Below are 14,229 nucleotides of genomic sequence, written 5' to 3'. Positions count from 1 at the left end.
CTTCCTTCTTTGACAAACCTATCTTCTTCAACATTCTTCTTAGCCAGATTGTGTGACAAAGGCATGTTGTCATCGCGACATATTCAGCTTCAAAAGATGATAGTGAGACTATCGCTTGTTTCTTCGAACTCTATGATATTGCATTAAACCTCATAAAAAACACAAATTCAATTGTTCTCTTCCGATCATCTAAATCTCTGGCAAAATCACTATCGGAATATCTAATAAGTTGAAATTCCTTGGATAATGAATAAAACAGTCCAAAATCAATAGTACCATTTAAATATCTCAAAATCATCTTTGTCGCCTTCATGTGCTCCGTCGTGGGCACCTCCATGAATCGACTAATAATTCCACACTAAAAAGAATATCCGACCGAGTACATGTCAAATACCTTAGACATCCAACAAGACTTTTGAATAGTGCTGGATCCAATTTTACTCCATTTTCATTCTTGCTCAATTTAGCTCCAACCTACATAGGGGTAGCCACCAGTTTTCTATTCAACATATTGAATCTATCTAGAACTTCCTTCACATATTCTTGTTACCCAACAAAAAATTCATCATCCGATTGACGCACTTCTAATTCGAGATAAAATGACATTAAGCCAATATTTATCATCTCAAATTCTCGGGCTATATCATTCTTAAAATCTTCAAAAAGACTCGGATTATTTCTAGTGAAAATAAGATCATCCATGTAGAGGCAAACGAACAAACAATCTCCAATTTTATCCATTTTCACATAAACTACATACTCATGTGGACATCTTTCAAATCCTTTCTCACGAAAATAAGCATCAATCCGACTATACCATGCTCGAGGCGCTTGTTTAAGACCGTACAAAGCCCTCTTCATCTTTAATACATTTCTTTCTTGTCCTTTCATCACATAACCTTCTGGTTGCTCCACAAAACATCCTCCTCAAGAAAACCGTTAAGAAATGGTGACTTCACCTCCAATTGGAATATTTTCCAATTTCTTCGTGCCGCTAGCGAAATAAAAAATTTGATTGTTTCTAGACGAGCAACTGAAGCAAATAGTTCATCATAGTCCACTCAGTGTTGTTGTGCATACCCTTTGATGACTAGTCTCTCTTTATATATTTTGAAAACACCTTTGGCATTCTTTTTCTCTTCGAATATTCATTTAACGCCAATGGACTTCTGACCCGCTGGAAGAGAAGTGAGTTCCCATGTATTGTTTCTTTCAGTGGCTCAAATTTCCTCTTCCATGACTTGTCTTCATTTCTTCTCCTTGTTAGCCTCTTCAAAACTCAAAGACGTTGTTTCGGCTAAAAGACATAACATAGAGACATTATTTATTACCTCTGTATTCTCGTAAAGTTTTTGGATAGTTCTCATCCTTCGTGACCCTTCATTAGGGCTTCCATTTGATGAAGATGTACCAGAAGATATGTTCATTATCATTGTAGGAACTGCGGGCTTCCATGTTTCTTCTCCTTAATTGTTCTCATCGAAGAATGGGAAGAATTCGTTAACGGAATCTTCATTAACTTCCTAATTCCAAGAAGCATCTTCATCGAACTTCACATCATAACTCACAACCATATTTCCATTGAAAGGAATGTAGAGTTTGTACCTTTTTGATTTTCCGTCATAGCCGATGAACACAAACTTCTCGCTTCTATCATCAAGTTTGGTTCTATCTTGCTCTAGCACATGTTTATAGACAATACTCCCAAAAATCCTTAGGTGAGATACATCTGGCTTCTTTCTGCTCCAAGCTTCAATTGGTGCTAGATCTTTCACAATTTTGGTCGGACAACGATTTAGGAGATACACTGCACAAGCCACTACTTTCGCCTAAAATCCTTTTGGAATTTTCTTATGTTTCATAATGCTCCGAGCCATGTTGATGATATACCGATTCTTCCTTTCAGTCACTCCATTTTGATGTGAGGATCTTGGAGTTGTGAGGAAATGCCTAATACCATTTTCTTCACAAAAACGGTTAAAGGCATCAGAAGTAAATTCTCCCCCTCTATCAGATCTCAACACCTGAATCATATAAACAAACTCTTTTTCTACCAAAGTTTTGAAAGTTTAAAAGTATCAAAACTCTTAGATTTTCTTTGAAGAAATAAACCCAAGTCTCCCGGATAAAATCGTCGATGAAAAGTAAGAAATAATTACTTTTATCATAAGATGATGGTTTGATCGGTCCACACATATCGACATGAATTAATTCGAGTGGCTTCATTGCTCTTGCTTCCTTTGAAAAACTTTCCCTAGCATGTTTGCCTAGAAGACATGCTTCACAAAGTTGATCTAGATGATTTAGCAAAGGCATCTTCTTCACCATTTTCTTTTCGGACATCATTTTTAGGCCATTGAATTTAGATGTCCCATTCTCATGTGCCAACACCATGTTGGATCCGTCACGGACACTTGCAAGTAGTTTGGCCCTTCAGTTTGAATAGGGAGCAAAAACATCATATTCTTTGACATCGTTACCTTCGCAATTAGGTTAGCGCTTCTGCCTCGTAGCAAAATATTACGATCCTTCATTAAAATCTGGTAGCCTCTTTCCATGATTGTCCCAAACTTAAAATATTACTTTTAATTTAAGGACATAATACATATCGGAGATAAATTTGTGTGTACCATCCTTCAACCGAATCAAAATGCTACATTTACCTTCAATCTGGATTTTCGAAGCATCTCAGAACATGATATTTTCGTTTCTTTTTTCTCAATCTCAATAAATTTTGACTTGTCACCACACATGTGGTTACTTGCATCGTTGTCAAGATACCATTGATTTCTTGATTTAGAGCCAACAACAACGTCGACTCCTTTGTTTCTTTCTCTTCTGCCATGTTGACTTCTACTTACGCATTTTTGGCATACCAACAATCACGAGCATAATGACCCAATTTATGATAATTATATCACTCAACGCGCGACTTTTCGTATCCCTTCTCGTATTTATCACTTCATTGTCCTCGTCCGCATCCTCTTTCTCTTCCTCTACATCTTGGAATTCCTCATGTTTTTTCATCATTTGCTCTCTCGACGTCTAGATTTCTACCATGTTCTTGAACGCCACCACGGGAATAACCTCGACCTCGACCGTGACCTTGATGAACTACGCTCCCCTTTTCACTAGACGAATGCTTGACTAGAAGGGCTTGCTCTAAAGGCTCCTTCTTGTGTTTGTTCATTCGTTCCTCGTGCACCCGTAAAGATCCATTTAATTCATCGATTGGGAGTTTCTCCAAATCTCGGTTCTCCTCGATTGTAACCACTACATGATCAAATCTTTGATGTAGAGAACGTAAAATTTTATCAATTATTCGAACGTCTTCTATACTTTCGTTATTTCGCTTCATTTAGATGACGATAGATAAGATCCACGTGAAATAGTCTAAAATAGACTCCGATGCTTCCTGATGAAGAGCTTCAAACTCTTCCCGTAAAATCTGAAGCCACACCTTTTTTACCTTGACAACTCCTTTGTGGGAATTTTCTAGAATTTCTCATGCCTCCTTCAACGTTGAAACATTTGCTACTTTCTCAAAAGCAACATCATCCAGACATTGATGGATGATAGAAATGGCATGTTGATCATTCTTCTTGTTCTTCTTGAACTCTTGAACAAAGTCAACGTCACATCCTCAACAGGTTCGACAATCCCATTGTTTATGATTTCTCACGCACCTTGGGAACTGAGTAACGTCTTTACTCGGATAGACCAACTATCATAGTTGTTTTTCGTAAAACGCAGATATTGGAACATCAAAGTCATCATTGCTCTGATACCACTTTGCTGGAAATGTTAGTAGACAATCAACGTATTCACTTACAAACTCAAGATAAGATTAAAAAGAAAGGGGAAGAGATTTTATTTTAGTTCATCTTCTTTTTGCAAATACAGTTACTCTATTTATATTAGGACAAAAAAACTCTTAAACGATCAGAATTAATGCTAATTAAGACCCATATTAAACAAAAGATAATAACGTCTAATATTAATTAGACTTTTAATTCTAATTAAGACACCTATTAAACCAAATATATTAACGTCTAATTTTCAATCAATTAATTTTCTTTTCAACGTCCTCTACCCTCATAGTCCAAAAAGATGGTGATAAAATTGTATATGGCATTAAGATCCCCCAACTTCTCCAAATTTTTAAGGATGTAGATAGATTGACTCTAAAGTAAAACTTATTTCAGAGTTGATCTTTCTAGAAAGACAGAACCCAAAGTAATGTTTTTTGTTAACACCTCTTTATGAAAAAAAAAGTCTATCAATATATTATTGTGTTTTACAGGTAAAAGTTATTCACGACTGCATTCATGAACTTGACGCACGAGGACTTCCTCAACTTGGAGAATGATAAATGGCTAGATAGTGGTATCATTGATGCTTGGGTGCATCAGTTGACCGTGAATTGTAGACAACAAATAATGCCCCAAAATCATAAGATTTACTTCATCACTTTGTCTTACATAAATGTATCAAATGCTTTACATTAAGGTGTCAAACTTTTTACATGATAGTGGACAATGGGTAACAATTGTAAACATAAGAAACATAACCTTTCGGGATCTTGAAATCGAATTGTTCACAATTTCCTCAACTTGGAGAATGATAAATGGCTAGATAGTGGTATCATTGATGCTTGGGTGCATCAGTTGACCGTGAATTGTAGACAACAAATAATGCCCCAAAATCATAAGATTTACTTCATCACTTTGTCTTACATAAATGTATCAAATGCTTTACATGAAGATTTCAATTGCTTTACATTAAGGTGTCAAACTTTTTACATGATAGTGGACAATGGGTAACAATTGTAAACATAAGAAACATAACCTTTCGGGATCTTGAAATCGAATTGTTCACAATTTTTTCTAGGGTTGATTATTTCTGTTTTGTTGGCGGTCGATCTCGGGTTCCTACTTTTAAAAGAGAATGTATAAATTTCTTAGTTGTAAAAATTTCTTTAGATTTCTCATGATTATCAATCCTTGCAATATTTTTCTTCTTCATGTCTTTCAAGACTTCAATTAAAAGAGAATAATTATATTTACATTTTGTAGTTATGTGTTGAACATCTTGCACCAATGAAGTGAGGATATTATATCAATTTCTTTCATTGTCACATACATCTGAATCGTAAATGGTAGTGATACTTTGATACACACTTAATATCTTTATGCCAACGGTCTATAATATAATGCATTGGTACTTCATTAACCTTCATTTTCTCAACACTGCAATGATATGCCTACATAAAATGTCTTTGAACTTAAACATTTGACATTGATATCTTACATAACAGTCTAACTCGATATAAAATACTTTGTATGAAACATCTCTCATGTACGCAGCAGGGATGAACTCCTTTACTCTCGGCAAACTGATCGCAACTCCGATCGATCAAGTACGCAGCAGGGATGAACTCCTTTGACATTGGATTCAGCTTCAAATTCGTAAACACGTCCGCGATTTGTAGCATTTTCAGCTCTGATTTCGAATCGGATTCCTTGGATTCTTCATTTTTCTTATCAACGACATAAGAATCGATTTGCAGCGATGACTGCACATTAGAATTTAGAAGCTTCAAATTCCGAGGGCAACCTCTGCTTCGGTAGTCATTGCAAAAAAACAACACAAACACACACAAAAAAACTCAAAACTGAATGGAATGAGAAATGAGAAATCTGAAAACATAAAGAATCGATAGAATAAAAGTTCCATTCTCTCTTTCTTTAAATAGTTATTTTTATTTTGTTGGTAGTGATCTTTGAATGTAATAAAAAAAGGATTAGGAGTGTATTAATTGTGAAACCTAATATTTCATTCTTTTGATCAAAATGGGAATATGATGAGAGAGAAGACCATTTTTTTCGTTGTTGTTGTAAAAAATGTACAGTTTAGTCCATTTTAAAGAAAGATGATACTAAAATAAAGTTTAAACCTTAATAGTAACTATGTACTAAATTTAAGGATCAAACTAAATGTAAACTTCTTATGGTCATTCCTAAAATGATGAAGGGTTTCATTTGTAAATTTGTTCAATTAGAAACTTTTCAGATTTATTAATGATCATAATAAAAAATTTTAAAAAAAAATTCTGAACTTTTAATCTAAAAATCGGGTCTAGGTCGGGTCGGAACCGGTCAAGTTCGGGTCAGTAGTAGACCCAACTTTTCGGGGCAAATTCGGGTCCGGTTCGGTTCAAGTCCCCAGAAACCCGGAAATTTGCGAACCCTTTCCTGTCCTACCCACCTTTCAAACAAATTTTCCCAAATTACCCACCTTTTCATTCTCATTCTCAAACTACCCACCTTCCCTCTCTACAATATTAATTAACCCATTAATTAACTCACTCTCTCTCTTAACCCACTAATTAACTCCCCCTCTCTCTAAACCCATTAATTAACTCATCTCTCTCTTTCAACTATTAATTAATATCCTCACTTTTAAACTATTAATTAATTCAATTAAAATATATTATATAAATATTAAAATAAAATAACACATATGTTTTATTTTTATTTAAATATATAAATATAATATATATAGTTCAAATTAAATACACTAAATTAAATAATTTAAATAGCTATTATAAATTAAAATAAAATAGAATACATAAACGAAACTTGAAACTTCGAAATAAAATACATTACATAAACTGAACAGAAACTTCCGGCCATCCAACAGAGCATCTTCAAATGTGCGCCTGGAAAAGCTGAACAGAAATTACTGCGTAAATACAACAAACAAAATCGATGTATACCCCACTCACCGGTGAAACCACTTTCTACCATTTTCATGGCTTCAATAATTCCAGCATGTCGATCAGAAATAATGCATACACCCTTTCTATTTTGATAAACATATAGTCGGAGATGATGTAGAAACCAAGACCAATTGACGATTGTCTCTTCATGAACTAAGGCATATGCAATGGGATATTGTTGATTATTTGAATCAGAACCCATTGCAATCAATAATTTCCCATTGTATTTTCCTTTTAGAAAAGTACCATCGATGCTAATAATAGGCGGAGCATGCTGCCATCCATCAATCATTGGTTTAAATCCCCACCAAATACGTTTGCACACAGACGTGTTGGGTTTTGTACTATGACCTTCAGCATCAATGAAAGTAATTGTTCCTGGATTAAAATGTATCAAAGCACTAAAAAATATAGGAAGTTTAGCGTAAGAAGTCATCCAATCGCCATAAACATATGATATTGCTTTTTGCTTTCCGATCCATGCTTTCTTGTAACTAACATGATAGTTGTACATATATGTAATTTGATTTCGGATGTTGCTTACTTTCAGATAAGGACTATCTATAACCTGACATAAATATAGAAAATAATTTATAATATGACATAAAATGAATAAATTTATAAGTAATAAACTATTCAATATACTTACTTGTAGTTTTATTACATCTGCAATCATTATGGACGTTAGTTTCTTATGATCTCGTTCTAGTGTCATCAATACACAAGTGTGTTCAGCAGGTAGTTTAGTGGTTACAAACAACCCAGATTTCTTTGATCTCATCACTCGAATTCTCCATGGACAATCTTTCATAACACATGATGCCTCATATCGTGTTGTATCACTTTTCACAACATGAAAATTTCTAGAACTTCTGATATGATATTCTTTTATCGCACTTATTGCAGATTGTTTATATGTAAAAGAATGACTTTTAAATAAATTGTAATCGAGTGGACCGATGTTTAAACCATTACCTGAATTAACATTAATCTCTTCTGTTTCAAACTAAGGAGCAGTTGGAATATGTTCATCATCGTTGTCAGTGCTATAATCTGAGTCATCTTGCTCTACATTGTTTATTTCATCGCACTCAGATTCATCACTTTCTAACTCATTTTCATGATTTTGATCAGTATCAACACCGCTTAAGTTGTATATTGCATTTGATCTTTCAATTTCGTTGAGAAGATTATTCATCTATCACAAATAAAAAAAGTATTAATAATAAATTACAAATACATAAAAATCAAACTAACATAACTAAAAAAATCTAACCTTGTGAATCTATTTGAATTCTCAATACTATGAGGAGTTATTTGATTGACAAGTCACTATAAATATAAGATTGATAAAAGTTGGATTGACAAATCACTACAAAAGTTGATATGAATCTTTAAAGTTGAATGGACAAATCACTAAAAGATAAAATTGGCAAAAGTTGGATTGGCAAATCACTATAAAAGTTGATATAAATCTTTAAAGTTGAATGAACAAATCAATAAAAGATAAAATTGACAAAAGTTGGATTGACAAATCACTACAAAAGTTGATATGAATCTTTAAAGTTGAATGGACAAATCACTAAAAGATAAAATTGACAAAAGTTGGATTGACAAATCACTACAAAAGTTGATATGAATCTTTAAAGTTGAATGGACAAATCAATAAAAGATAAAATTGACAAAAGTTGGATTGGCAAATCACTACAAAAGTTGATATGAATTTTTAAAGTTGAATGGACAAATCACTAAAAGATAAAATTGACAAAAGTTGGATTGACAAATCACTACAAAAGTTGATATGAATCTTTAAAGTTGAATGGACGAATCACTAAAAGATAAAATTGACAAAAGTTGGATTGGCAAATCACTATAAAAGTTGATATGAATCTTTAAAGTTGAATGTACAAATCACTAAAAGATAAAATTGACAAAAGTTGGATTGACATATCATTGTAAAAGTTGATATAAATCACTAACTCAAAAGTTAGATGAAAAGTCATTAAAAGATAAAGACCAATGTTGTAAAAGAAAATTGAATTATAAAGATAAAATATGCATTTTATTGTATATTGAACGTGATTAATATTTATTATGTATTTTATTTTATTGTAATGTTTATGTTATGTATTTTGTTGTGATGTAATGTATTTTATTTTAATGTTTATGTAATATATTTTATTTCAAGTTCCCGTTTATGTAATGTATTCTATTTTATTTTAATTTATAATAGCTATTTAAATTATTTAATTTAGTGTATTTAATTTGAACTATATATATTATATTTATAGATTTAAATAAAAATAAAACATATGTGTTATTTTATTTTAATATTTATATAATATATTTTAATTGAATTAATTAATAGTTTAAAAGTGAGGATATTAATTAATAGTTGAAAGAGAGAGAGAGGAGTTAATTAATGGGTTTAGAGAGAGGGGGAGTTAATTAGTGGGTTAAGAGAGAGAGAGTTAATTAATGGATTAATTAATATTGTAGAGAGGGAAGTGAGTAGTTTGGGAATGTGAATGAAAATGTGGGTAGTTTAGGAAAATTTGTTTGAAAGGTGGGTAGGACAGGAAAGGGTTCGAAATTTGCCTATGCCTACTCTCAAGCGATTTACATGAAAACCTTGAGAAGCGATTCACAAAGCCCAGTCAAATTTTTACATTACCTACTTTTTAACATCGTATATCGTAAATAAAAACGGTTTAAATTGGACATATGAATCAGTATAAATAAAAACGGTTTAAAACACAATATCACAATCTAAAAAAAAAAGTTGTTAACACTATATGAATCTCAGTTTTATATATCGATACTACATAAATACAATTTTAAATGCATTACCTCCCAGTTTTATAAACTTATTCATATTAAAAAACTTGAAATAAAAACAAAGCATTTATATCATACATGTTATCGATTTCTTTGGTCATATAATGATTTAATTACCATGAAAGAAACAAAGTAGGGTTTCGTCATTAAAAATATACCATTTTTCAACAACAAGAGTTTTGTCATTAAAAATATACCATTTTTCAACAACAAGAGTTTTGTTTCTCTTCGCAAACGTTGAATCGGGACTCGAAGGTACAAACAAAGAAGTGATTTCATAGCATTTTGATTCGAAAGAGGTCATTTCACGCTGAGAGAGAAAAGAATATGGGGACGAGCATGATTTTCTAAAGATGTTACCGGAAATTGCAGCGTGCATAAAACCTTTTTACATATTTTTTTTCTCGACGTGGCATGTCTAGTCGGATTCGCTATCTAATCATTTTCTTATAAAAAGGTTTTATAACATTATTTTATTTAAATTAATACTTATTTAATAAGATATTAAAAATAAAATTATTTTTTAAATAAATTAAAAAAACAAATTTTACTCAAAATGGGTCAACTCTGAATATGGTATTCCAAAATAGGGCCACTATATATTAAATTTCCCTAATATATATGACTCAATAAATTGTCTTATTTGAATATAAGCAACATAATATATGACCAAAATTTTAAATTTATCCAAGATAAAAAAAACAAAAAATTGTTCATGCAATCTAATATTTCAAGGACGTGACACCTCAAAATTCCATAATTGCCGAGTAGATTCAATAAAGTTTCTGGATCCACCGCACCCACCGAAAAGAGAGAATAGGAAGCTTGAGAACTAAGGAACTCTAATCTAATGGGCAAAGTCTTTGAAGTGACAGACCTCTTTCCTCACAACGGAAACCAGTGAGGGTAATTCCGTAAATATAGCAGATGACCCTTTTTTCAAGTCCCCCGGCCCACCGGCGATGGCTGAAGATACTTTTTCTCTCATGTTCAACACCTCACTCTCATTCTCAGACTAGTTAGCTCACTGGTTTTTGTTTATTATTGAACCCTTTACTCTGAATCTATTGCTTTCAGTGTATATCCTCTATTATCTCGCTTTGAATTTGATTTGTTGAAGGAGGGTTGGTTCTTATCACCCATTTGAGACCAATAATAAAGAAGCTGAAATGGCAGGTGGGTCGAGGAGGGAAGATGGAAAGAAAACTGAAAAGGAGAAGGAGAAGGGTAAGGGTAAGAAACTTGGTTCCATTCTTCCAAGGATTGAACCATTTATACCCAAAAAAGGACACGATCCAAATGAGCTAAGATCTTGGGCTAAAAGGACAGGTTTCGTTTCAATGTTCTCCGGAGAAGTTAATACAAGTAACGAGAGACGTGGGAATGAGAATAGAAACGTCAATGAGCCTGATCCAGAGAAGAACGGCGGCTCATCTTCTCGAAAGATTGAATTTGACCCAATTCTTGGAAGGACTAGGAATAGTGAGTTGGAGATTCAACCCGCCAACGCTTCTGCGAATGGAATCCACAAGGTTGGAAGTGTGAGGAAGGTTAGGGATGGAAATTCGGGAGGTGGGGAGAATAAGAGACAAGTTGTTGTTGAGCCGGATTTGGAGGCTGCAACTAATGTGAGAAAAGTTGGGTTGAGTTCGAAGGTTATTAATGGTGGTGAAAATGACCAAGGGAGGAATGTAGCTGTGTCATCTGCTCCCACTGTTACCGAACAGAAGAAAGATGGAGTTATGAATGGTGAAGCCAGAATCCATGTTAATGGAGGATCCGGATCCAGCAATGGAGTACGAGAGTTAGATGATTCAGCCAGATTGAAATTCGGTCCAGGAGAGAACCCGGGTTTTGGTTAGCTTCTTTTCCTTTTCTTTCTGAATGATTTCAAAATGCAAAGAGAGCTCACACTGGTTCTTGAATTGCAGTTCCTCTTCTGTATTACAGCTTGCAACACTATCTTTCATTGGCTGGTTCACTTATTTTTGTCCCTTTGATTGTTGTACCAACCATGGGTGGAACTGATGTAAGTAAGCATTTCTTATTTGTGAATGAATGATGAAAAACTTTTGGTATAATCGAATTCCCTTCTTCCTTCCCCGGAGAATAGAAGGATACTGCTACTGTCGTTTCCACGATGCTATTGATGTCGGGCATTACCACATTGCTACATTCATGTTTTGGCACTCGCCTTCCCTTAGTTCAAGGGAGCTCCTTTGTGTATCTTGCTCCAGCTTTGGTTATAGCGAACTCTGCTGATTTCCGGAATCTTACTGAACATGTAAGTTCAATTAAGAATAATGGATGGATTATAGGTTTTAAAGGTTACTAATTCAATTTCTTAAAACTCAATGACTAGAAATTTAGGCACACAATGAAGGAACTGCAAGGAGCTATTATCATTGGTTCAATTTTCCAAACAATATTGGGTTTCAGTGGCTTAATGTCTCTTCTTGTAAGGTAATATTGCAATTTTTAGTACAATTTAATGCTGCAATCAATGTGAGATTTACTGCAATTTCTGGTGCAGGATTATAAACCCTGTCGTGGTAGCACCAACTATTGCTTCTGTAGGCTTAGCATTTTTCAGCTATGGTTTTCCTCAGGCTGGTAACTGCATTGAAATTGGTCTTCCCATGATCATATTGCTTCTTATATTTTCCTTGGTAAGCTTCCTTTTTAACAAAAATAATAAATTTAATTATTTACAGTTTTGGAAGAAAATTCATTTTAAGATAAATAACACTAGTGGTCACTCAAGCTTCGATATACTATTGTAAAGATTTGGGAAACGCACACATACTTACATTCGCTGTGATTCTTCTTCCCGTAGTATCTTCGAGGAATATCAGTTTGTGGGCATAGAGTGTTTCAAATCTACGCGGTAAGATGATTTATCAACTATGAATTCAAATTGAAATTAAATCTTGATTTAAATAAAATCTCATTTGCTTGCAGGTTCCAATGAGCGTTGTTATTATATGGGCATATGCTTTCTTATTGACGACCGGAGGTGCTTACAATTTTGGAGGCTGTAGTTCTGACATACCGAGTTCCAACATTTTAACCGATGCTTGCAGAAAACATGCCTATACTATGAAGCATTGCAGGACTGATGTTTCGAATGCCATGAGAACTGCTGATTGGGTTCGAATACCCTATCCTTTTCAGTGGGGAATACCTACATTCCGTTTAAGAACTTCACTCATCATGATTGTTGTTTCCATTGTGGCTTCGGTTGATTCAGTTAGTATTCTTCAAATCAAAGAAAACAACTTACTTTTTTTCTGTTTGAGAATCGCGCCTAACTCAATTGTATTATTTCAAGGTCGGGACATATCACAAGACAGCTGTTGAATTGAATTTGTTGCCCCCAAGCAAGGGCATTTTAAGCAGAGGGATTGGTTTAGAAGGGTTGTGTAGTTTTCTTGCTGGAGTTTGGGGCATGAGTAGTGGTTCGTCAACCCTTACCGAAAACATACACACTATCAATGTAACCAAGGTAGCAAGTCGAAGGGTTGTACAAACCGGGGCAGTTTTCTTGATTGTCTTCTCGTTTGTAGGTAATAAACAGAGGATCCGGATCTAGATGAGAAACAGTGAATAAATTTCTCAATATGTGTTTGTTTAACATAGTTTTTTTTATATAGGGAAGATAGGTGCTATACTTGCTTCAATTCCAGTAGCTTTGGTGGCGGCTGCTTTGTGCTTTGTTTGGGGATTGATAGCTGCAATTGGACTGTCGACAATAAAAAACTGTGTGAGTGGGAGTTTAAGAAATATGAGCATAGTTGGAGTTTCACTCTTCCTTGGTTTGTCCATTCCGGCTTATTTTCAACAGTACGAGCCGGAAACCATATTCATTCTGCCTAGTTATTTGCTTGCTTTTTCTGCAGCATCAAATGGACCAGTTCATACTGGTAATGTGGAAGTAAGTGAATACTATTTTGCTTTTTCTTGAAGAAAAACAGTTATTTTGACAATGTCTTGGGCTGGGCAGGTTGACTTTGCGTTGAATGGGATTCTATCGATGAATATGGTGGTAACTTTGATGGTGGCATTGGTGCTGGACAATACAGTCCCGGGAACCAGGGAAGAAAGAGGAGTGTATTCACGGGGTAGTGCTGCTGATTATGAATATGATGACGATCATCATTGTGATCAAGAAGAAGACTCATCAAGAAGAAGAAGAGATCAACTTGAACTTTATTATGGGTTGCCAGGAATAATAGCTCCATGGTTCCGTTGGGCAAAGTGTCTATGCTGATTGATTCATTGATTGATATATGTAACTATGTATTTGCGATCAGATCCATCAATTACACATAAAAGTTGCAGATTTATATATACAAATATATGTTCTTCGAGACAAAAATGTGTTATTGTGACAAAAATGTGTTATTGTATTGGTAGTATATCATATCATCATAGGTTAAGGTTAAGAGTTATGCTGATCAAGATAATTTTATTTTTATCTAAAGAACGTAATTCGAATTGTTCAAGATTAAATGTTTTAAAATATATTATAGAATGATAAACTTTAAATAAAAAAAAATGGAACAAATGTAATTAGCCTATTTTTAGGATGTATTTTATAATTATAAAAA

At 33.8% G+C, this 14,229-nt stretch overlaps 1 protein-coding gene across 2 annotated transcripts; it reads left to right on the top strand.

Moving 5' to 3' along the window:
* The first annotated feature begins 10,467 nt into the window (after window positions 1-10,467).
* Window positions 10,468-13,954, top strand: LOC124921831 (nucleobase-ascorbate transporter 11). Of its 2 annotated transcripts, XM_047462529.1 has the most exons (11): window positions 10,468-10,657; window positions 10,719-11,476; window positions 11,551-11,648; window positions 11,733-11,903; window positions 11,982-12,082; window positions 12,153-12,288; window positions 12,456-12,506; window positions 12,581-12,868; window positions 12,951-13,185; window positions 13,273-13,553; window positions 13,623-13,954. In XM_047462529.1, the coding sequence occupies exons 2-11, from the start codon at window positions 10,789-10,791 to the stop codon at window positions 13,887-13,889; spliced, it is 2,316 nt and encodes a 771-aa protein (XP_047318485.1). In that variant the 5' UTR covers window positions 10,468-10,657; window positions 10,719-10,788; the 3' UTR covers window positions 13,890-13,954. The 2 variants fall into 2 exon arrangements, with proteins under 2 accessions (XP_047318485.1, XP_047318486.1); XM_047462530.1 differs by lacking the exon at window positions 10,468-10,657 and having other exon boundaries at window positions 10,708-11,476.
* Window positions 13,955-14,229: the final 275 nt, after the last annotated feature.

Source organism: Impatiens glandulifera, chromosome 1, assembly GCF_907164915.1.
Source record: "Impatiens glandulifera chromosome 1, dImpGla2.1, whole genome shotgun sequence".
In the NCBI taxonomy this organism is placed as follows: domain Eukaryota; kingdom Viridiplantae; phylum Streptophyta; class Magnoliopsida; order Ericales; family Balsaminaceae; genus Impatiens; species Impatiens glandulifera.
This window is presented reverse-complemented; position numbering and strand designations above follow the sequence as displayed.